We start from the raw sequence: 25,015 nt of genomic DNA, 5'->3' as shown, positions 1-25,015 counted from the left end.
CACCAGAATGCCTTGGCAGCTTCTTGCCACCAAAACCATCCTCACAGCTTAAGAGAGTATGGGCCTGCCTGGGGGCCTCACCCCAAGACTTCTTAACCCTGTTCTTTGAATGTAGTGAGTCTAGATACCATCTGGCAAACAGCTCAACCATGCCATTAGCTATAGGACCATAAACAAGTCATTTGGTTCTTTGGCCCTTGTTCATCTGCAACTTGAAGGAATCAGAGCAAGCTTCCTTTCATTTCCAAACTTCTGGACTTCTAAAACTTGTCTGGGAAAGTGAATGGGTCTTGGCTAGAGTTCTCACCAGTAATGGCAGCAGAATCAGGATATGCCCACCAGAGGGCATGCTAAACACACAAAGCTCATCATTAGGCAAGGTCATGGAAGAATGGAGCTGAAAGGAACTTCAGCATTATCTAGCTAGCCTCCCTTTACAGATGAGGAGTCTGAGACAAAGAACAGATAAAAGACTAAGATCACCAAGTGAATCGCTAGCAGAGCCTACACGTCTGACTCCTAGATTCGGGAGAGTAGCCTCCTTCCTTAATATGCGATGGTCTTAGTACAGTCTAGTATGGAGAGGGGTAAAAGTTGAAGTAGTAGAAAGAACCCTGGAAGGCCAGTATTTTATAAACCCAAGGACAGACCCCACTGGGGAAAGGACTCCCTCTTCAACAAAAGCAGATGAGAAAACTAGGAAGCATTTTGACAGAAAGTGGGCTCAGACCAGCTATGCCACCATGAACTCTAAGTGGATATGTGACCAAACTATGAAAGATTGCATTATGACAAAATTAGAGGCTGGAAGGTGGTCCCTCTCAAATGTATGGTCAAGAAGGAATTATCAAACAATCAAGGGATTCTGGTGAGCATAAAAGATAAAAGAGAGTTTCAATTACATAAAATTAAAAAGCTTCCCCCACCCCACAATGAACAAAGTCAATCCACATAAGTAAGTAGGAAAAATAATCTTTGAACCAAATATCTCTAATAAAAGTCCATTATGCAAGATGCATAGGAACAAATATGACGAAGAATCATTCTCTAATAGGTAAATGGTCAAGGGATAAATAATAAAAATAATCTTCATAGATTTAGAAGAAATATCCCAGAGGTTTAATGACTTGCCTAGGGACAACTAGGTAGTAAACATCATCTGTGGAATTTGAAGACTGATGTTCTGTTGACAGAGCCAAGTTTCCCAGAGAAAATGTAAAGGGTTATAACATACTTTTTAAAGTTACCAATAACTAATTATAAGAGAAATGCAAATTTAGAAAATTCTGAGATTTCACACCACAATCATTAAATTGCCAAAGATAACAAAAATGGAAAGAGTTAATTCTGGAAGTACTGGAGAAAGACATTGATAGCAATTATATAGTGCTTTAAAATTTGAGAAGACCTTTACATCTATTATCTCATTTGATCTCACAGCAAACCTGTGAAGTAAATGCTATTATTCCCATTTTACAGATGAGAAAACTGAAGTTAAGAGAAGTTAAGCAGCTTGTCTTAAATCCCTGAGGCAATATTTGAACTCACTTCCACCTGTCTCTAATTATGTCACTTGATTCACTATGCTGCTGACATAGAATTACTGGTGGAGCTGCAAATTGGTGTAACCTTTAAACAAAGCAATTTGAAATTATGGGGGAATAATAAATGAATAACATATCCCTTGATCTGATGATTACCCTATAGGGTATATGCTCAATCAAGTTTAACGACTGAAAGAAAAGGTCTGTCTATAACAAAATATTCATGATAGTCTTCTTTGTAGTGGTAAAAATCTAGAAATAGAATGAATGTCCATCAACTGGAAAACAGCTGAACAGCATGCGGTATATGAATGTCCTAGAATGCTATTGAACTCTAAGAAATGACAAAAAAGAGGAATTCAGAGAGATGTACAAAGATAGGATTACATAGGATAACAGACTAAGAACTGGAAAGGACTTGTCTAATGACACCATTTTACAGATGAGTAAACTGAGACCAAGGGAGTTTGAATGACTTAACCAAGGTCACGTTGGTATTAAGTGGCCTAGTAGGAAGAAGAATTTGGATCAAATATCTCTAAGATCCTTTTCAACTTTATCATTCCATGAAACTTTGTTAAACAGGAAAGGAGTCACATGTCCCATGGAAAAGAGTATCTCTCCCAGTCTCTTCGATGCCACCTCTCTCCCTTCCACCTTGGATTTCATCTGGGTACCATCTTTCAGCCAAGTGGTCAAGAGGTCATCTGCCCTGTGTCCTTCTCCTGGTGAGATTCTATCTTTAGGGAGGAAAGTGTCCTTGGATCACAGAGTGCTGGAAGGGAGGTTAGCAATGGTCTAGAAAGGGAAACTCTTTCATAAACATGCCCAACATTTCCAAGAGCTGGTACTTAAGCCCAAGTCCTCAGATTCCAGATCCAGTGCTCTTTCCACTAACCCACAATGAGAATGGAAATAGGAGACACGGGATTGGGGTTGAGTTCAAGGTCAAGTGGGCAGATACTCACCTCCCACAGTGTCCCTTCTTCCTTGAGTATAGCGGCTAGCATGCAACCAGGAATCACTATGCAAGACAGGAGGCCCATTAGGATACCCAGAAGCTCAGCCCAGGATGGGAACCGGTAAGTGCCATATTCTGAGGGTTGATATTTCACAATGCTGTATACCAGCAGCGCCTGTGGGGTAGTCACCCTAGTGGTTACTGTTCTGACCCCAAGATACCCCAGCCCAACCCAGGACCAAGCATCTAGCACTGATTTAGTCTAGGCACAGGCCTGGAGTTCATGTGGGACCAGAAAACACATAGGGGCTGGAGAACCTGGGCCTGGCTGATCCTGGAAGCTCCACCACCTGCTTACCTCCCTCCAACCCTCATTCATGGGAAAGGAAGTCCTTACTAGACTATCTGCCTTAAAGATACATCTGTCCTTGGACTGTCCCATTAAGGAAGAAAAGGGACACAAGATAGCCAACACATATCCCTTTGTTCCTATGGGGCCTGATCCCTAGTCTCCCAGTTACCATCAGGGTGGCTGGAGACAGGAACATCCAACAGGCCTTAAAATACAGACCAGGTTTGAAGCCCAGCATCATGTGAATGTCCCGACAAAATCTTTGGATACCTAAAAGGGAAAAGGAATATCAGCAGGATGGAGGAAGGGGTTAGAGAGTTCTTTCTGGACACTTGGTGACAATTTTGGAGGCATCAAACCTAGCCAAATATGCCTTCTCACAAGCAGCAATGGGGGACAGGGTAGGACAGGAATACTGATAGACAAAGGAGGAGGAAAGGTGGCAACTCTTGTTTCAGTGTCAGAAAGATGGGAAATATAAACCAGGGATCTCAACACCTGGATAGCTCTTCCTCTATCCAACTGTTCCTACCTCCTCTCGCTCAAAGTGGCTGCTGCAGAGTTGGGATTGCCCTGGGTCAAGGAATCTGTTAGGTCACAAATTTTGAGCTACAAGAATTCTTTTAGCTCAACCCTCTCATTTAACTGAAGGAGAAAATACCTAAAGAAAAGTTAGAGGCGTTAAATAATTTGCTGTAGTTACAGTGGCATACCCAGCAGATCAGTAGAGAGCTTTGTGCTACCCACAAAGAGGTTTGAATCTAAGCACCAGATAGATGAGTCCTAACTCTAGGCCTGGCACTATTCATTGAGCCACTGAGCTGCCCTCAGAAGGCAGTGGGGAGGTTTGAATCTGAGCACCCAAACATTCTCTTTAAATGACAGTGTTGGCTCATCTATAGACCCCAAAAGGTCTGGGAGGAGCTAGGGCACCCAGACTGCTTGGTGACTATTTTCATATAATGGATTTTATTTCTTTTGTGTCTATACTTGTGATTAAATAACTATACAGCTATGCCTTGCTTAAGTGCTCCGCTTCATTATAGCATGCCCCTCTTGATTGAATTTCATTGAAACTCAGCAAAAGAAGCAAGGTGGAGTTTCCCTGTGGGTGGGGGAACAAGCCATAAGACTCTAATTGGATAAATGTACACACCCCATACACCTTCACTACTGAGACTAGTGTAAAAGGGGCGGGACTAGGGGATGGAGGTAGTCTGCTTTCTGAGAAGCTTAGACAGCTTACAAACCCCCCAGGTTCTCCTCATCCTAACAAAGCACACTGTCTAATTACAACTGCCAAACTGAAGGCTCATGGAACTTCCTGGTGTCATTGCCTGCCTTCTGCCCCGATGACAAGCCCCATTGCCTTCCTGGTGCTGGCACCACCTAAGTCTTATATTCCCTGGCTCACATCACTTACATAATTCAATTCAATTCAATCAATAAGTTTTTATTAAGTGCTCTGTGCTATGTAGGGGAGAGAGAAAGGAAGAGACAGCTCTATGTAGTTTAAAGGATTCCTTCCTTCCTTCCTTCCTTCCTTCCTTCCTTCCTTTCTTCCTTCCTTCCTTCCTTCCTTCCTTCCTTCCTTCCTTCCTTCCTTTCTTAATTTTCTCACTTCTGTTTATACTTCTGCTCTATGACCATACTTTGGTACAGTTGTGATAAATGTGCTGTGTTCTATCTTCCTAAGTGGATTATAAACTACTTTTAACAGGTTCTCTATTCCTTTATTTTTTATCATCTTCCCTCAGGGTCTAAGATGGTGTGTTAAGCACATAGCAGGTAATGGATGGATGGAAGCCATAAGCTCTGGAATTCCCAGGCTCAGAACAAGTGGAGAACAGTTACATCCTTTTAAGTCCCCAGTCCTTTTCTCTGGGCCCCTCCAGAGTCTTAGTCACAGAGGGGAATCTCTTATATTTTCCCTGAAAGGAAGTAACTCTCATGCCCAGACTGCCCACCCACAGCTCTGAATCAAGCTCATGAGTCCCCAAGCTGTTTTAGTCCATTGAATTTTCTATGATCCAGCAAGGGTTATTGATGTCTCTTAGTTCTTAAGCTGATCAGGCTTCTCTCCTATCACTTCTACATCTACCTTGGTAATCCTTTCTTTTCCTTGGTCATTACTATTAATCTCCTAACCCCTTTCAGAAATTGACAAAGGGACACAAGAAAACTTAGGAATTCTGGAATCAGGGCCCCAGACATCCCCTTTCACACATCAAGGTGGTTCTGTTACCTGCCTTCTTCCTTGAAGGGGGATGGGACAGGGTTTACATCCCATGGACATTCCTGACCTGGCCTATTCTCCACTTCATTGAGGATGGACTTTCCTTACCGTACACACGGGTAACTGTGAGGCAGGTTGTGATCACCACCACCATGAGCCCAAAGCCAGCACTGTAGTCATCCAGCAGGACCAGCCAGTACATGCCTCCCTAGAACACAAACCAAGGACCATGAACTTCGTGCTTCCTGCGGAGTCCTCCCCTAGGGAGCCCTCTTCCCTAAAGAATGTAGGGAGGAAGCAGACAGTCTAGGAGAGGGGAGTGATAGTGGGTATGGGAGTGTGTTGGGGCAGGGGGTGGTGGTGGAGATGGGACCCTCCCTCCTTCCAAGGAAGGAAAATAGGTTTATAATTGAAATGAGACACTGCTCAATTGTCTGGCTCAGGCGACTACAGGCTCCAGCAAGAGCAGCTGACAACTACAGATTGCCTCAGGGCTGAAGGGGAGGCCTATGGGAAGGGAGAGGTGTGTGAGGGGGACATGCCCTCCCACTGCCCATTTCATTCCTGAAGCTCACGTCTGTGGTGAGGATGAGGCCCATCAGAAACATGGCCACACAGATGGTGCCGGAGAAGATGGCCTTCTTGGGCCGAAGGTAGTAAGGGAATTCATCCGTCAAAGCTGTCACGATGGTTTCTAGGAAGGCGAACTGTAGGGACAGGGGCAGCACAGTATAAAGTCTGTCAATGAAATAAGGGGTAGGGGGAAATCTAGACTTCCTACTATCCCAGTTCCCCTGCTGAGCGTGCTTACCTGACTATCCAGGCCTAGGGTCAGCAGCATGAAAAAGAAGAGAAAAGACCAGAATGGTGACAGGGGGAGCATCGTCATGGCCTGGGGGTAGACCACAAATGCCAGGCCAGGCCCTGGATGGCAAAAACAGAGGGGGTAAAGTCAGTGGCAGCACAGACATCCAGAAGAGATCTTTCACTGTTCCCTACATGGTCCCTAAGCCTTTCCTCATGCCAATCTTTTTCTTATTCCCCTGCCCTTATAAAGGGGCCTGGAGAAGTCTGGAATCAGTGCAGAGGGCTGCTGAAGATCATCTAATTTAATCCCATCTTTTTATTATTATTATTGCAAAGAAGGAAACGATGGCTTGGAGAGGGAAAGCAATTTCCCCAAGGTCACACAAGTGGTAAGTAACAGTGCTGGGATTAATGGGTTCTATGATTTCAAATCCAGTCTTCTTTCACTTGGTCTGCTGTGTCTTTCACTGGGATTGGCCATTCATGAATGAAGCTTTGGGACAAGGGGTGGGTGGAAAATCAAGTTCTGGAGGTGCATTCTCTTTGTGGAAGATGCCCAAGTCATTTTTCTGTTCTGTCTCACTTTCCCCATCTATCAGTCAGTCAGTCAGTCAATAAGCGTTTACTGAGCACATACTATGTGCCAGGTACTGCACTAAGAACCAGGGATACAAGGAAAGCCAGTAAACAAACAAACAAACAAACAGACCCCACCACTATAGAGCTCATAGTCTAGTGGAGAGCAACACGCACATGGCCATGTACAAACATGTTGTATTCAGGTCGAATCTGAGATAATTAAAAGAAAGTCCTGCAGTGGGGTACTGAAATCTATTTTGCCCTACAGGAAAATAGAGGGGAGGGGGATGGAAGAAGTGAAGTGACAGAAGGGAGGACAGACTGGGGGAATGGGTGGATGGGGTGCATGCTGTCCTGGGATGGGGGTGGGGAGAGATAGGGAGAAAATTTGGAATTCAAATTCTCGTGGGAGTGAATATTGAAAACTTAAATATAAATAAATTATATATTTAAAAAGAAAGAAGGCCCCAGGATTAAGGAAAATCAGGAAAAGCTACCTGTAGAAAGTGAAATTTTAGTTGGGACTTGAAGGCAGCCAGGGAAGGCAGGAAGGAGGTGGAGAGGAGAGGGAGAGAATTCTAGGCATGGGAGCTAGGGGTGGGACAGTCAATGAAAATGCCCGAATTTAGGAAATCTATAAAATAGGGTGTCCGAGAGCAATACCACATCCCTTATGCGCAGCTCACAGAACTCATGTGATAATTCTTAAGAGTCTAAAGCAAGCTCTAGGGAACAGATACAAGCCCTGTGAACTCATCCTAGAATGATCACAGACTGATGGCCTCTGGCAATCCCAGAGACGCCTGTTCCCTCTTGCCCCATCCTTCCGGGACTCTTTCCTCCCAAGTCTCCTCTAGCACTCTTAGGTGTATGAAATCTAGTCCATTTCCCCAGACTTCAAGCTTCTTCTTTGGAAGAAGCCCATCTGAATATTCATTTTGTTGGGTAACTCTGCAATGCCTGCCACAGAATGGAGAGGCACACTTCGAGTCAGGAATATTTGAGCTGAAATCCCACCTCAGATCCTCGTTGATGTGGTGCGGTGGATAGAGGGTCAGACTTGGGTCAGGAAGATCTGAGTTCAAATCTGGCCTTAAACACTTATTAGCTGTGTGACCCTAGAAAAGTCACTTCATCTCTATTTGTCTCATTTTCTTCAACTGTAAAATTAGGATAATAATAGCACCTATTTCCCAGGGTTGTTGTGAAGATTAAATGTACTTAGCTCAGTGCCCAGCACATAATAAGTACTTTAGTAATGCTTCATTCCTTCCTGACTATGCGGCCCTAGACAAATCATTTAACATTGCTGCAAGGATCAAAAAGCTGTAAGTGGGCAGCGGATAGCGCACTGACCTTGGAGTCAGAAGTTCAAATCTGACCTCAGACACTTACTAGCTGTGTGACACTGGGACTCAAAGGAAAAAAAAAGGTATGAGCTATTATAGTTATCACATACTAGTTTTAATAATAACAAATAAGCTGTTACATTCAAAGTAAGCTAGCATTGTCCATTTGCATACTCCTTTGCTTGCACGCTCCCAGTTTTGACCATCGTTGTACAAGGTGGGCTATGGGACTCCTCAATAGTGACTAGTCCAGAAACCTAGGCAAGTCAGTCCTCACCCTACAATCTGTGGTTGTTGGAACTGGAGTTACAGACAGCTGGGAGGGAGTGAGTGAGAGATGGATATGGGAATTGTTTACTTGCCATCCACTGTCTCTTTCCCTACTTCTGGAGTCTCTGAAGGTTCCTGACCCCTGCTTACTGTGTTCCACAATCCCACCTACTGCTTCAGACCCCCTTGCAGATCCTGAGGACATCATCAGTTGGGATTTTCTCTTGGGAGATGAGGAAAAGCAGTAGGCTGATAGGAAGCCCTTCTCTCCTGCTGCATCTGAATCAATTTTTTTCCTCTTGTAGTTGGGGACTATGTCTGCCTCTCTCTTTCCTGCAGTTTCTATTTGACCTCCCATGAACACCAGGAAATTTAAAATCATAATAAAATGAAGGAGAACAACATGGCAAATTGGAAAGAACACAGGCATGTGTATGAAGAGAACTGAGTTCTAGTTCCTGGCTCTTCTGCTAAGTTTCTGTGTGACTAGGGGCAAGTTATTTCCCTTCCCTAAGCTTCAGTCCCCCTCTGTTTTTATATCAAGACTTCTTATGGGGAAGGTTAGACTTGGGTATATCTTCCTTTTCTGACACGGTAAGTACGTAGTCTACCTCAGGAGGCAATGTAGCACGTTGAGAAAAGGCACCAATTCTGAAGTTAGAAGACCTAGGTTCTAATCCTGCCTCAGAAGTTCACTACTTGTGTGACCTTGGATAAATCACATCACTTCCTTAAGCCTCTGTATACTCATCTGTAAAATCCAAGCATTAAATCTATGATACTGTCATCCCAACAGGCTCCCACTGTCAAGAGGACTGATTTTGTTAGAGTTCTTAGGCCCAGTCACTGTCTTCCCTCTATGGTACTGTTTCTCACAGTCCCACCGGACTCATTTCCACCAACTCCCCGGCCCATCCACCTTCATGGATGCAGGGGTCTTTGGGGCTTAGGAGGATATGATAAAATGGAACAGAGCCACAACAACAAAAACTGCAACAAAGCAAAGGGCAAGATCGAAAATTGAAGTGAAAGGCCCCCACTATGGGGGCTGGGAATGAGGAGATGAAAGCAGCTTTATCCTTGGAAGGTAGCAGAGGTAACCGAAGACCCATTTGTAAATGACATAGGCTGAAAATACCACTTCCATAGAAATATAAACCTGCAGACTGTCAGAGCTACAGAGATCTCAAACAAGGAGTTCTTAACCCTTTTTGTGTCTAACCCTTTGGCACTCTGGGTGGAGTCTATGTACCCCTTCTCAGAATAATGTTTTTAAACGCAAAAACTAAAATATATAGGATTAAAAAGGAAACCAATTATGTTGAAATAAAGATTTTCTTTCTCATCCAAGTTCACAGTCATCTGGAAATTATCTCTCAGGCTCAGGACCCCTGCCTTAGAGATGATTGAGTTCAATTTCATCATTCTACATATGGGGAAACTGAAGCCCACAGAGGGAAATGACTTCCCCAAAGGAGTAGAGCCATAGTTCAAACCAGGACTGCACCTGTACCACAGACTTCTAAAAAGTAGCCCCAACATCTTCTTTTAGAAATGTGGAAGTCTCTACATAGTCTCATGCCCCAAACACACACCCAAGTTTCCTTTTACATTGCCAGATCACATCCACAGCAACTCCCTCCATACAACAAGCAAACATCCACCCATCACGTCACCCTCAAGTGCCAGACCCACACACATATGGCACCACATGCCTCCTCTATGCCCAACACATTCTATGTAGCCCATCTGTCTACCTGCTTTGGCCACCTGGTCCACAGGGACTCCCAGCTCCTGAGACATGTAGCCCAGCACGGAGAAGATGGCAAAGCCAGCCAGAATGCTGGTGATTGCATTGCCCAAGGTGACAATGAATGTGTCTCTGGGAAAGGAAGAGGGATAGGGTGGGATAGGGATCACTTGGCATGAGAGGCCATGATGTCTCTATCCTGTTTTCCCTGACCCTATGAGGGTCAGTTTACCCACCCTCTGATTCTCCCACCTCCAGGGAAATTACCCTCTGGGAAGAGAAGGCTGCAGGGGACTGACCTGTAGATATTTTGGTGAAAAGTGTTGTAAGAGGCAAAGGTAAGGAGGCCCCCAAAGCCCACCCCCAGGGAGTAGAAGATCTGCAAGGCTGCCTCAATCCATACCTGCAGGGGAAGAGTAGAAATGAGAGGGAGAGAGGAAAGAGAGGGAGAAAATGGAACCAGAATAAGGGAGTAGTAAGGTGACAGGAGGAGGAAAAGGAGGTAAAGGGAAAAGGGAGAGGTTGAAAAACTCTGTTCATTGAGGAGAGATGAGAAAATTGTCCTGGAAAGCCCCACCCCTCCCTAAAAGGGTGACCCTCAACCCCTTCTATCCTTTCCTGATCATAGAAACTGATCCTCAGGGAATGGTTGCCTGCCTGCCCCAGTGTTCCAGTCCAGCTGGCTCCCTTAGCAAGAGAAAAGAAAGGGGAACATGCAGTCCAAGTACATCCTCACTCTTGCTCACTGGGATACAACTATAAGAGCACCAGAACATGTAGTTACCTGTACATGCGTGTAAGTACACTGAAACCCTTAGAGGCCTTCTTACCTTCCACCCCTACTCTGATTCCCTGCCTCACAATATGCTAGACTGCCCCTCCCCTGCATTTCATAACACACATATAAACCCTAGGGGGTGGACAACAGCCTTCATCCTGCTCTTCCTTTCCCTTCCCTTCTTTCTCCCCTCCCCAATGCCCTACTTCAATCCACTTACCTTGGAGGTTAGAAGGTGCTCAAACTGGGGTGTGAGATAGAACTGGATCCCTCTCCAGGCACCCTCAAGTGTCAGCCCCCGAATCAGCAGCATGAGGAGGATGAGGTATGGGAAGGTGGCTGTAAAATATACCACCTATAGAGGAGATAAAGGAGTGGGGGAGCCTAGTTTGGAGGTGAGGAAGGGGAGCAGCTCTCCAGGGTCCTGATTATTCATACTATGGCTAGAGTGTTGGACTTCTAGCATCAGGCAGATCTGAATTTGAATCCTGCTTCAGACTCTTAGCTGGTGACCTTGGGCTAGCAATTTAACCTCTCTTGGCTCCAGCTTTCTCATCTGTAAAATGAGTATAATAATAGCACTTACCTCACAGGACCATTGTGAGGATCCAATGAGCTAACATAAGTAAAGTGCTTTATAAATATCAAAGAACTATATTATCATCATCTTCCTACCTGGGGCTTTTATGGATTATGGAAAAAAGAAGAAGTCTGCTCTGGTGGTCATTTTAGAGATGTCTTCCCTGGAATATTTCTTTATATTCCCCTATTAGATAAAGAGGTCTCTGGAAACAAAGATCAAGTCTTTTTCATTTCAGCATCTCTCTCAAATTAGCTTAGCATAAAGCCTTGTACATGGCAGTTATTTTCCAAGTATCTCTGACTAGTTAAAAGAGAGGAGCAGCTGGAGGTATCAAAGGAACTCAGGGTCTCACAGCTCCCACCCTAACCTGAGCTAGGACAAGCCTCCCAGAGTCTCACCTTGCCAGAGGATTTTACGCCCTTGAGGATGCAGAGGAAGACGATGACCCAGGCCAGTAAGAGGCAGAGACAGAGTTTCCATTGAATCTCACCTGGATCTCCGATGCCTGTACTCCCTTGGATGTGGAGGACATATCGGCTAGGGTAAAAGAAAGAGGCCTGAGTGTCCCAAGGTGTAACTACTGTATTCTAGGACAGGATAGATATACCAATTCAAAACCCAGCAGGCCACACATCCAGGATTCCAGGAACCTCAAGTCTTCCTTTAGCATCTATGCCTATCACCCGTAGGTACAGAAATAATTTGAAATCTCTGAGTAAAGGGAAACCTTTGCCCTATTCCTACATCTGAGAAATCAGATTGATAAGGAATTAATATTAAGTTCTGTGTAATGACAGTCACTGGCCTAGGAAGTCAGGAGACCTAATTATAACTCACTGTGTGACCTTGAATAAGTCATTTATCTCTGTGGGCCTTGGTTCCTTAATAATAAAATTTCAATTTATGGGATACTTTCATATTCACAAAGCATTTTCTGTATTCTAACCCTTATAATAGGCAAATATATAAATATTATTATTCCCATAAAACAACTGAGGAGAACTTGAGGGACCAAGAGGATCTCAAAACTCTAAGTGACCTTGAAAATCATCTCATTGAACCACCCCCGAACAAGATTCCCTCTACAGCATCCCCAAACATCCAGCCTCCACTTACAAGCTTCCATAGAGGAGGCATCCTTTGTTTCCCAAGGCAGTCCCTTCTACTTTGGGACAGCTAAAATTGTTAGGAAGTTTGTTTCTAATGTGGAGCCAAAAGCCATCTCTCTGCAACTTTCCAAAAGCTGGACAAGTCTAATCTGTCTTCCCTTGAAAACCCTAAAAAATACTTGAAGATAGCTATTGTGACATGTCCCCTCTTCCCCCATCAATACAGACTCTCAAGTCTTCTTGTTGGGCAAAATGTTCTGTTATGTAGACAGTAAATCTGTTCAACCCAAGATCCAAACACAGATTTTCTGATTTCAAGTTCAGTGGTCTTTCCACATTTTTGGAGGGAACCAGACCTGTGGCATTAAAAGGTTGGGTATCTTGACCAAGGTCATCTAATCAGTCTGTATCAGAAGAGGACTCGAGCTTTCCACACTGCCCTCAGCCTTTCCCACTGCCTACATAGTTTCCACCATATGACATAGCAGTGTTTCTCAAACTGCTATAAGAAATCTTGAAACGCTCCAAGTTTCTCTTTTAAAAAAATAACTAACCTTATGTTGTTTCTTCATAGGCATTAAAAATAATGATTTTAGAAAACTTTACTACAAGGGTTCTAGCACTGTGGAGAAGTTGGAAGACCAGTATACTACTGAGTGAAGAAACTACAAGGGTTCCTGAGACCGCTTTTCATCTCTAGGAGGATCTGGCTCCAGGACTTGTCCACAATTCCTGGGGCATCCCAATTCATAGTCCTTTGGAGTTAGGCTACACTGCTCACTGTGACCCTGGCACACCAAAGGCCATGACTCAGGGTCCAGGGCAAGCTGGTGCTGGGCATAAGGAACTCCCTCACTCCCCCTTGCTCCCCAAACCTTTGGCCAGCCGGCCTGACCTCCAGTACTCCTCGCTGGGGCTGACGGTGTTGGAGATGTTGAGGGGCAGAGTGCCATTGACTTCTCTCATTGCGTGGTGGTCCAGGCAGAGGTCTGTGTTCCACCAGTTGCCACAGTGCTGCCAGGGCAGGTTGCTGGTTAGGGAGGCGAAGAGGTAGAACAAGACGTAGGCGATGATCATGTTGTAATAGATGGCCACCAGGGAGACGATGATGAGCATGGCCACGCCAACACCTGCAGGGCCCACACAAGGGGAGCCATGGAGGCAGCCTCACTTCTGCCTTCCTTCTCAGACTTCCTGCTTCCTTGGCAGGCAGTCTGAGATGGGCCCCATGACTCAGACACCCCGCCCCCCACCACCCAAAGGTTCATGTCAACATGCTATGGAATTTTGGTATAGGGGAAAGAGGGTTCAAATCCTGATCCTGCCTCTTACTGGGCTACGTGACCTTGGGCAAGATAATCAAGACAGCTAGCATTTACACAACACTTTAAAGTTTGCAAAGCACTTTACAAACAGTTTTATTATTATAATGACTCTGGGAGGTAGGAGCTATTACTACCTCCATTTTATAGATGAAGAACCTGAGGCAGAGAGAGGTTAAGTAAGTCGCCCAGAGTGTCATATAGCTAGTAAGTATCTGAGGCCAGATTTCAACTCAAGTCTTCTGGATATGGGTCCAGCTCTCCATGTACTGTACCACCTAGTTGCCCCTGGGTCTCAGTTGCCCTATCTATAAAATGAAGGGGTTGTACTAGATGATCTCTGACTACCCTTCCAGCTCTAAAGCTATTATCTTGAAATCTCTTGTGAACTTTGACTTTTCCCTATATGGAAAATTGTCATGATGGGGTGACAGAGACTTTCCAAGGAGCCTGGAGCCCACCGACATGTTCCAGGCAAGCACTCCCTATCTATCTCCTTTGACTCCTAAGTTCTGCTGGGTGGGAGACATGCAGGAAAGGCAAAATGATTGCTCTGTGGCCTAAATAAGGGGCCTTACCTTTGAAGAGAGGGCTGATTTTCCAAACGGCAAGTGGACCCAAACTAGAGAACTGGCCCAGGGAGAGCTCCAGGAAGAAGAGAGGGATGCCACAGATAGTCAGCATGATGAAATAGGGCACGAGAAAGGCACCTGAAAAGACAGGACGGGAAGGGGAGAGATCCCAGCTGGGGAACCCTTGGGGAATCCCTTTCTCTGCACATACAGCTAAGAAGGGAAGAGGGTATGTGTTCTGCCTTTCTCTCCCTTCTCCTCCCCCTCTCCATTCTTCTCTCCTTCCTTTTCTCTCTGGCTCTGTCCTACCATCTGTCTGTCTCCTTCTGTCTTTCTCTATCTCTCTTATCTGTTTGTCTATATTCCTTCTCCCCCTGATCTGGTTGGTCACTCTATGTTTGTATATGTGTGTGTGTGTGTGTGTGTGTGTGTCTGTCTGTCTGTCTGTCTCTGTCTCTTTATGTCTTTCTCTGTTTCTCTTGTCTGTCTATATTCCTTCTCTCCCCCCACCCACTTGGTTGGTCACTGTGTGTATGTGTGTGTGTGTCTGTCTGTCTGTCTGTCTGTCTCTGTCTCTTTCTTTCTCTGTCTTTCTTGTCTGTCTGTCTATATCCTTTGTTTCCCACACCCCCAATCCCCAATCTCGTCAGTCATACTGTGTGTGTATCTGTCTGTCTATCTGGTTCTGGCTCTCTGTTTGTCTGTCTGGTTCTGTCTCTTTCTCTTTTGCCTGTCTCTGACACACTCTCTCTTCTCTCTCCCTGCTGTGTCTTCCTCTCTTCCTCTTCCCTTTTCTCTCCCCACTCCCCTCACTCTCCCCACCCCCCATTTCTCTCTGTGACTTTGGACAAGTCACTTCTCCTATCTGGACCTATTTCTTTCTCTATAAAATGAGCAGGGTGGACTTGATGATTTCCCAGCACGGACATTCTCTCTTCTATTTGAAGGTCCCGCCCAGCTCTGACAGTTCATGTTCTAAAGTCCACTTCACCTCTAATGCCTCTTCACTTGCCAGGGATATCACCACGTTCGGAGTAGTTTAACATAAATGCACAAACCAGACTTGAAGTTGGGAAGCCTGAGCTCCAATCCGAGATTCTCTGTTTACTAACTGAGTGACCCTGGGCAACATAAGCTCTCTCAGAGGCAGTTTCCTGATCTTAAAATGATGATGTTCATACTTGTGTTTCTTTCTTCACAGGAATCAAGTCCTCTGTAAACTTTAAGCACTGTAGACATGTAAGTTGTTGCTATTGAATTGGACTCATGATTTCATTAGGAGAGGGAATTCCCAATAAGGAAAACCCCTTCTGTCACTGCATGTCAGCACTGTTGCAAATCAGCAATTTACAAACTTAAGAGAATTGCTGCTGCTGCTGCTGCTGCTGCTGCTGCTGCTGCTGTTTAGTGGAGTTTGACTCTTCTTTATCCCATTTGGGGCTTTTGTGGCAACACACTGGAGTGGTTTGCCATTTACTTCTCCAGCAGCTAGGTGGGTGAGGTGCATAGAATGCCAGAGTCAGGAAGACTCATCCTCCTGAGTTCAAATCTGACCTCAGATACTTACTGGCTGAGTGACTCTGGGCATATCACTTAACCCTGTTTGCCTCAGTTTCCTTATCTGCAAAGTGAATTGGAGGAGGAAATGACAAACCCACTCTAGTATTTTTGCCAAAAAATCCTATATGGGGGTCATGAAGACTCTTCCTGACCCCAAGTCTAGGCAAACAGAGTTAAGTGACTTACCCAGGGTTCACACAGCTAATAGGTATCTGAGTTCAAATTTGAACTCAGGTCTTCCTGGCTCTAGGTCTACTACTCTATCCATTGCTCCACCTAGCTGCCCAAAGGATTACTGGAGTTACTGAAAGCTGAAGTGCTCTATCCAGGGCCACACAGTCAGTGTGTGGGTATGGTGGTAGGAACCAAACCCAGGACTTCCCAACTCAGAGGTCAGTTTGCTAGCCACATTATCATGCTGCCTCCTCCTCATCACTCCAGCCAAGACAGAGCCAGAACACAGTGGGGCTGACAGGAGAGTGTTTCGCTTGAGGTTAAATGGGTTAAGGATCATTTCAAGGCTTATTATGTGAACTCCTGAACAACCTGGATTTTGATTGTGTGGAGGCAGCTCAGGGTGTTGGGAAGAATATTAGAATAAGACAAACGAGGCTTTAATTTGGATTCTGACAGTAGCTGTGCACCATGGGCAAGTGGCTAAACCTCTCAGAATCTGGACTTGCTTTGGACCTAGAGTGGAATAGTCATTCTGTTCCTATTACCTGTGCTTTTGGGCCAGTCTCTTCATTTCTCCCCCCTGGGACCGGAACTTGCAACCCAGAGGCCACAGGTGGCCCTATAGGTCCTCAAGTACAACCCTTTGACTGAATTCAAACTTCACAGAACAAGTCCATTCAGATTCCATCAAAAGGCTGCACTTGAGGACCTAGAAGGCCACCTGTGGTCCCAGGCCTGCAGTTTCCCCAGCCATTGCTAGGCCTTGGTTTGAAAAGTTAAGAAGCTTGACTAGATCTCTGAGATGCTTTCCAGTGCTAATATATTACGATCTGGGAGCTTCAGACTCCTCATTCATTTTTAAATGGGGATAACTGTTCCTATCACTCCTTTGCCAAAGGAATCTTCATTGGTTCCCTATTGGCTTCTCAGTCTTCTATTTAAGACCCTATAAAATCTGTCTCTAACCTACCTAGTCAGTAGTTAGTCAGCTGAGCCTGGTGCTCATAGGTGCCTGGCTTTGAATCAGGAGGACTTGAGTTCAACATTTAGCCTCAGGCACTTACTAGTTGTGTGGCCCTGGGCAAGTCACTTCACCTCTATCTGCCTCTGTTTCCTCAACTGTGAAATAGGAATAATAATAGCACCTACCTGCCAGTGGGGTTGTGAGGAGCAAATGAAATAACGCTCATACAGTGCTTAGCCCAGGGCCTGCCACATGGTAGATACTTGATAAAGGCTTGTTCCTTCCTTTCCAGACTTGCCTCTGTGTACGATGTGCTCTAGCCACACTGGATCCCCATCTGTATCTTGCCCTTCTGGCTCCTCTGCCATTAGCCACACTGTTCCTACACTTAGCCTTACTATTCCATTTTTATCTGTGGCATTTCTCCTTCCCGCCAAAGACTCACCTCAAATTCTAGTTCCCCCAGTACGCTTCCTTTGACCCCATCTCAGGAACTGTCTTTTCCCTCTTGGTGCTCACCCACGTCTTTGCTTTGCACTTTTAACCTTGTATTATGGTACTTTTCTTATCCTATGTCCCTAGAGAGAAGGGACTTCACTTTGTTTGTCTCTGTATTTTTCCCAGCACCAGGCACAGATATAAGGCTTAAAGCCCATTTCACATAAAGGAGAGAAATGCTTCCCACAGTACAAAGTCAGCCCTTTATCGTTCAAGCTGCAGGTGGGCGAGGCCTAGGCCCTAGGTGGTCCTAACCTTCTCCCTCATAAATCCCAGTGGGAGGCCAGGCAGGAAGCTGAGGTTCAGGAAGTGGATGGCCAGAGCTGCCTCAGGGTAGTTAAGTGATGAGCTAGTGGGGAGAGTGGAAGGTCTTTAAGGCATCAGGGTCTTATTTTCTTTTGACTTCTTGTATCCTCAGCACCTAGCATGTGGGCTGGAACAAAGTCAGCATTTAATAAACAATGTTGAATTGAATTGTATCTTCAGGGTATTATTGTTGTGTGGAGGAAGCATAGCATGCCTCCCCCTCCACCTGATTGGTCACTGTGTGTGTGTGTGTGTGTGTGTGTGTGTGTATATGTACTCCCCCCCCCCCCTCGCCCTGGTTGGTCACTGTGTCTGTCTGTCATTACAGATAGGCAGCTCAGTAGATACGACTTGGAGTCAAGAAGACCTGGTTTCACATCCTGACTCAGACATTTATTTTATGTGTGACCCTGGGCAAGTCATTTAGCCTCAAGTTTTTTCATCAGTAAAATGGGGATACTAACAGAGTTGTTGTGAGAATGAGTTAACCCTTGTATAGGGCTTCGCTAAACAATCACTAGTTAATGTTATCAAATGCAAGGTGAGAAGGGAGAGGGCAATAGCAGCCAAGGACATGATTGAGTAATTACAAAGACATTTGAAGTTTTATAGCCTGAACTTTTCATTTTACAGAAAGAGTCTCAAACTGATGTAATTAGAAAGGAATCTGAGATTTTACAGTCCAATTCCTTCATTTTAGAAAGAGAGAAACAGGCGTAGAGGAATGAAGACTTGACTAAAGTCATCCAACCAGGACCAGAACTGGAACTAGGTCGCCTCAATCTCATTATCAGAGTTCTTACCACCTCATTGTGCAGCTCTTACCTGATGAGTTATATATTTTTAGTCAGATATACCAAAATCTTGAACTGCTCCCCTTCCCCCCATTTAAAGGGTGGCGATGGTGGAAACCAAGACAGAGAAAGAGGAAAGGGAGAGCAGAGAAAGAGGAGAGCAGAAAGAATGGAGAGGGAAAAGAGGGAACAGATCAAGATAGGAGAGAAAAAGGAAGAAGAGAAAGATTGGTGACTGTTTGTTTCCTAGGGTTTCAGCCTTCTGATGCAGAATAAGAACAGGGGGAAGACTGAAAAGTCTTGGGAGTTAGAGTAGGGAAGGCCTTTCTTGGGGCCCAGTTCTCTGGCACTTTACTCTGCCCCTTCTACTGCTCCCCTCCCCCACCTCCAGCTGCCAATTTAAAATTGCTTTTAATTGAGTAATTATAAAAGGAACAGAAATCACACTTCACTTTACTGCCCCCACACCGTTTGATAGAGATGGATAGATATAGACAGAGATAGATAGATTAGACAGAGATAGATAGAGATAGATACAGAGATTGATAAACAGAGATAGATACAGAGACAGACAGATGATAGATAGATAGATAGATAGATAGATAGATAGATAGATAGATAGATAGATAGAGGTGCTGGAGAATACAAGCAAGTAAGATAGTCCCTGCCCTCAAGGAGCTCACATTCTAATGGGAGAAGACAACACATAAAAGGGATCCACACGGGTCACTCTGTAGCATGACCCCACCCTTGGGCAAGAATGGGTCAAAAGGTCCCCTACCTCCTCCATTGGTGTAAGCACGATAGGGGAAGCGCCAGACATTGCCTAATCCCACACAGTAGCCGATGCAAGAGAGGAGGAAGTCCAATTTCCCTGTCCAGTTTCCACGGTCTGCAGTAAAGTCTACTTCCAGGTCTCCATCACCCTGATCACTAGGGCTCATCAGTAGATCTGGGGTCACAGGCTGCCAGCAAGAAATACCAAAAGGATGAGGGAGAGGAATAAGAAACCCAAAGGGCAGAGGCCAAACCTAACCTCACTCCACCCCTCCACCACAACTGCAACACTGTAGGAAGGGCACCCTTACTATCTATACCATAGTAAGTGGTCCAAGTCAAATCAACCACCATGTATTACGTATTTACTTTGAGCCAGACCATGTGCTAAGTGCTAAGTGCTAAGAAAGGTAAAGACAGCTCCTGCCCTCCTGGAATTCACAGTCTAATGGAGGAGACAACATGGAAACAGCTATACACAAACAAGACATATACAGATACCTCCTCTTGCTTCTTAAGTTTCTGGAAACACGAATGATGAGAGCTGGAGAAATCTATGAAACACCTGGTATCAAGGACAGAAAGGAAGGGAGAGGAAAGCCATGATGGCTGTCTGGAAGAGAGAGAATGTTTTCTACCAAAGACAGACCTACTAGGTAGTCACGTATTGCTCATCTTCCACTCAGCAATTCACCTTGGGCAACAAAGAGTAAGTTACAAGAGAAGCTTAATGTCAAATCAGGCTTATGAAAATTTTAAAAAAGACATCTTCTTTTTCATTATGTTGCCTGGGGAAACTCATGGAGGGGTAAATCAGGTTGTAATCCGTGGTCAGTACTCAATACTTATTGAGTTGAATTAAATTTTACTCTCAATCTGCTGCCTAGTACTGTTTTTTTGGTTTGGGTTTTTTTTTTCATTCCCTGGCCACTCATGTCAAAAGATGGAGAGGATCATGGGGGAATGCTGATGTGAAAATGAAAGTGGTGACTGAATAGTTATTTGTGTTTGTGTCTTATCTCCTTAGATTGTAGTCTCCAGGAGGACAGGGCTTGCTTTATTTACACTTTGTATCTCTCCAGGATATTCTCTTGGTCACCAACCTAGGAGAGATACAAAGTTGATCGTTACCAAAACAGATAACCAAATGACTTTCAACAACTACTGATAGTTCCCTTTTCCTCTACATGAAAATGTTGAGGACTTCCTTGATACTGGTATTAAAATATTCCACTGCAGTATTTCACAGCTGACTATGAATTTAGTATCATCCACCTGACTGAAAGTGTAGAGGATACAATGTTTATTGTGTTATTCATTAACTATAACAAAAAGTGTTTGGTTCAATACAACGAAATCCTGCCTTAAAAGGTTCTCTCCAACAAAGTGTCAAAATGATATCAGATTTCTAGAAAGGTTTAACAGGGTAAATAGCTGTGTTTTACAGCCCTCTGCTTGTTAATATGAAGTGAAGCATAAAATATGGACGTGTGCTTGCCAAAGGCATTTGGCTCTGCACAGAGAAGTCCAGCAGAGTTCATGTCAAAGAGGGATTTTCTCCATGCTCTTGGTCACAGATGACATTCTGCTGACTGCGTCAGTCCCTGGCACACTGAAGAGTCTCCTGAATGAGATCCAAGATCGTGTAAGTCAGTCTGACCCAATTATCTACGTAGGAAAAATGAAGTAGAGAAAAATGACTACTGATGAGAGTACAATATACAACTGGATGGATAACCTGTGGCAGTCATCCATCACTGTACAGATCTAAGACTGACTCTGCAAAATGACAATGAGCTGAGCCCAGAATCAAATAGGGGAGAGCAGGGTGGATTGTATTTTGGAAGCTGAAAAGTTCTTCTAAGAACCCATCTTTCTCCCCGAGACAAAGGCCCATTTTTTCCCACCAACTTTCTTTAATACTGTATGACTGAGTCATGAACACTATGGTCTTCAAAGAACTAAAGATGATCTCCCAGTGGGCAATGGGGAGGTGCATAGTGAACACAAGCAGGCTGAAATGCATTACAAGCAAAGAGGTCATGAAAGGAGTATACAAACGGAAAACATGGGTTTTTCACGTAGCAAAAATAAAAGAGAACTGATGAACATGTAAGCCTATAGATTCATACTATTGCTACCCACGAAATACAGAGTATGTGAAGGCTTCCAGCATAATGAATGGTCTTCCCATGGTGAAATTAAGAGAGGGTGTGAGAGTCACTGAGGATGGGCAGATATAAATGGATGCAATCTATATTGTTGAAGGGAACATCTACATGAATGAGATCACAGATTTCCTGGCATAATGAGATACCTCCTCTTGCACTGTGTCCTTGTGTACATTATTTTCTCCTGTGATTTCACTAGCAAAGGGAGTTCCCTGAGGTAGACCAATGTCTTAGAAAGGAGCACCAGGCATTAACTTGCCTAGGATTATACAGCCATCATGTGTCAGAGGGGGACTTAAAACCAGGTTGATCTGACCATCCAGGTTGGCTCTTTATCTCCTAAGCAATCCTGCTTCTCACTTAGATTATGATCTCTTGAGAAAAGGGAATGTATTTTCTTTTTCATTTTATCCCCAGCACTTAGCAAAGTGCCTGACATGTAGTAGGTGATTAATAAATGCTTATTGATTGACCGACATAGGAGATAATGTTTGTCCCGTGCATGACCTCACTGACAGTGATGATGGAGGCACTTATGGTGGTGATGACAGGCACCACCTTTGCTCATAATGTTGACAGTGAGAGGGACACTGGTTGTAGCAGCTATTCCAGAGGGATGGTACTAAGGGTTAATCATTCAACAGCTCTTCCACTCCATTCATGGCACATGCATCATAGTGACTTCTCCAGCTGGGCTTAGTTCTGCTAGAAACAAGCCCCCTGCCAAGCCCTCAGCACTCCAGGACTGCTTCTTATCCTTCTGCCTGGTTAACCCTTTTCTAGAACCTTTTCTTCACAGCTGAGCCCTAAAAGCAATAGGTAAACACCAGGCCACGGTGATGCCTGTGTAGGGCAAGAGGAGCTGTTAGCAAGAGTGGGTAGAGTTTGCAAGATGCCAGGTGGCCCGGCACTACCCCAAAATTCCCTCTCCAGGGGCACAGGCAGCCGGAGAAACCAGCTAATGAGGCCGCTCTCCCCACTCCCTGGAAAGAAGCTGCCCTTTTCCGCTCTGTTTCCATGGTGACAAAGAGTTCCGAGAGTAGGATGCTTGCAGCTCATTTCCACCCTCCCCCACCCCACCCCATTCAGGGGGAGACCTGCCCCTGTTCCAGTGAGGGGGCCTAGTGGTAGGACTATGTTCTGGGCTTAGCTACCTGGAACCTTAGCCTTATCATGGGCGTAATTCTCACAGCTAGCAAAAAAGAATGAGTCAATATAGAAAGGAATAAGGAAGGCATTATAAAAAATAGGACAAGATCAGCCGTGCAATAAATAAATCCATTAGCACATAGGCCTGTGAGTATATATGTGTTTCTATATGTGTGATTCTGTATCTCTTTGATACTTCAAAAGAACTGTGATTTTATTGCTGCTAATGTTCCTGCTGCTGGCACAGATCACAACCTGTCCACATCTCTCTAGACAGTTTCATTGAACTGCGATAGCTCCTTCCAAAATTAAAAACAAAATTGCTTGGTGGCAAATCTTCTGGCAATGCATGCACCTCTGTGCTTAGCTAGGCTGACTGGTCCTCAGATAGCAGACACATAATTCTTTGCCAGGCCCATACTCAAAGCCTTTCTAGTTTGGCAAGACCTCCCAGAGCTTACATTACACTGGCATCAACCATCTCCATTCAGTTTATATGACAGGTATGTGTGAATATGCATATGTAGATATATATATGTATGTATGTAAAATATTTATTTCCCCTCCCCAGGAATTACATATTGCAGGGGGCATGAAAAGTAGAAATCAGCTCCTAGAACAAATAGCTTCAACCCAAATGCATTTTTTTTCTGGAAACAGTCCTCTAGTTTTTTTCTAGCCTGGGATGCTGTTGATGGCTGACAGGTGGGGATTTCTAGAGAGCAGAGGTAATGGGGAACCGGGTAAAGTGAAAAGGGAAATAGTAAGAGATCAGCTTCAGGCTGGAATAGAGGGAGAGACAATGGATGATAGATAGCTCAGTATCACTGGATGCCAGCCCCCTCCCCACAATGTTAGTGGGAATGGGTTTTGAGTCTGAGCCCAGGCTCAGTCACAGAGAGGTATGTGCCCATCTCTGGATCAGAAAGAGGTTGAGGCGGGGGTGGGAGGAGGGGGTTGGTTGAGGTGAAATAATGAAGTGAAAGAGAATAAACTTCTGCCTCTGGGGAATCTGACTAGTACTTTCTCTGGCTTGGAAACTGACCCAAAGTATGAGAAACTTTCTTGTTCCCACAGCCTCACTATCTTCTCCCAAAGGCCAAAACTCATAAACTCTCTCCCCAACAAGGTAATTTTTCATCAGACAGGAATATAGAAATAAAAGAGAGACATATCTTATGTCCCTCTTGATAGAGTGGAAAGAATATCGAATTTGGGGTCAAAGCATCTGGGTTGAAATACCCGATTTCCTACCAACTACCACTGAATCCTTGCAAAGGGATCTTGATATTCCTGCCTCTAGTTTTTCTTAGCTGTATTTAATGGAGTTAACATTTGAGGTATTTATAAGACTTCTGGGGGGAGGGGAGACAAATGAGACATGCATGAAAAACAGTTTGCAAATCTCAACTGGCTTTGTGATTATCAGCTATCATCCTCAACTTTACTGCTAAATTGATGCTACCAGTAACACTGATGAGGACAGGATCAGGGCTGGAAACTGACCTAGTTAGGTCCTGCTTCTTTCATGTATCCATCTTTCTTGACTCCTCTGCCTTCCCTCTCTTTATCTCTGTATTCTGCTTAGCAACCCCTCCTGCTTCGATTCGGTTTTCCCTGGTCTTTCCTCCCCAGTTCTCCTTCCATCTCTTGCTCTAGACCTTTCTCTCAGTCTTATGAGCCCGAGACTGGAGAGGGGGAGGGGAAGACAGATCTAAGAGAGCAGGTGAAGGACAAATGCTGTGATCCTTTGAGACAAGAGAGCTGGCAGGGAGAATTTAAAGGATTTCCTCTACAGGGATATTCCATGGATGTCAGGGAAGATCCAGGTAAACAGAGCTCTGGATCCCTGCTCTCTCTGGTTCAATGCCCAGAGATCTAGCAGCAGAGTGGAAGGACGTAGGTTTTAACAACGGTTCAGATCAACCATCAACCTGCGTGGCATAGAAGGACTCAAAACACACCTTTGTAGAACTGGGGGATTTTTTTTTTTTTTTAGCAAGAAGTTCGGCTACCCCGGGCCTCCCCCCTCACCTCCCCAGCCCCAATCCAGGCACACCTCCCAAATGCAAACACCTGTTCTCTGGGACAACCCCGTAATCCCTTGGCCGGGCTCCGTCAGGGTTTGCTTACTCCAATTCAGTGCCCGGCCCTTAGAAAAGAACCCACCTGCGCCTGCCAACTCAACCCGTCTTCTCAGTGCCATCTGAGCCATCCATGGGCTGGCTGGGCGGGGGGCCTGCAGAACCCTTGAGGCTCAGGGAGCATCAGTCTTTCTCCAGGCTATTCATCCCTCTCACCCTCCATTCCCCTCGGTCCCAGGCAACAAGATCTTCAAGCGCGCCCAGCCCCACCGCCTCACGCTGCCTCTTACCTCGGCCAGGTGGGATGCCTGGCGCCGCTTCAT

General features: G+C 45.0%; 1 protein-coding gene across 1 annotated transcript in view; it reads right to left on the bottom strand.

Moving 5' to 3' along the window:
• SLC6A7 (solute carrier family 6 member 7) overlaps window positions 1–25,015 on the bottom strand; it is a 31,156-nt gene extending 6,141 nt beyond the window's left edge. The window contains exons 1-13 of the mRNA XM_072630704.1: window positions 24,983–25,015; window positions 19,293–19,476; window positions 14,219–14,350; window positions 13,214–13,448; window positions 11,608–11,746; window positions 10,847–10,981; window positions 10,148–10,251; window positions 9,856–9,980; window positions 5,905–6,017; window positions 5,669–5,800; window positions 5,202–5,301; window positions 3,027–3,127; window positions 2,513–2,680 (exon numbers count right to left, since the gene is read on the bottom strand). Of these exons, the coding sequence (XP_072486805.1) occupies window positions 2,513–2,680; window positions 3,027–3,127; window positions 5,202–5,301; window positions 5,669–5,800; window positions 5,905–6,017; window positions 9,856–9,980; window positions 10,148–10,251; window positions 10,847–10,981; window positions 11,608–11,746; window positions 13,214–13,448; window positions 14,219–14,350; window positions 19,293–19,476; window positions 24,983–25,015 (1,701 nt within the window). The remainder of the gene's footprint in view (window positions 1–2,512; window positions 2,681–3,026; window positions 3,128–5,201; window positions 5,302–5,668; window positions 5,801–5,904; window positions 6,018–9,855; window positions 9,981–10,147; window positions 10,252–10,846; window positions 10,982–11,607; window positions 11,747–13,213; window positions 13,449–14,218; window positions 14,351–19,292; window positions 19,477–24,982) is intronic.

The sequence above is a fragment of the Notamacropus eugenii genome, chromosome 1, assembly GCF_028372415.1.
Source record: "Notamacropus eugenii isolate mMacEug1 chromosome 1, mMacEug1.pri_v2, whole genome shotgun sequence".
Lineage (NCBI taxonomy): Eukaryota > Metazoa > Chordata > Mammalia > Diprotodontia > Macropodidae > Notamacropus > Notamacropus eugenii.
This window is presented reverse-complemented; position numbering and strand designations above follow the sequence as displayed.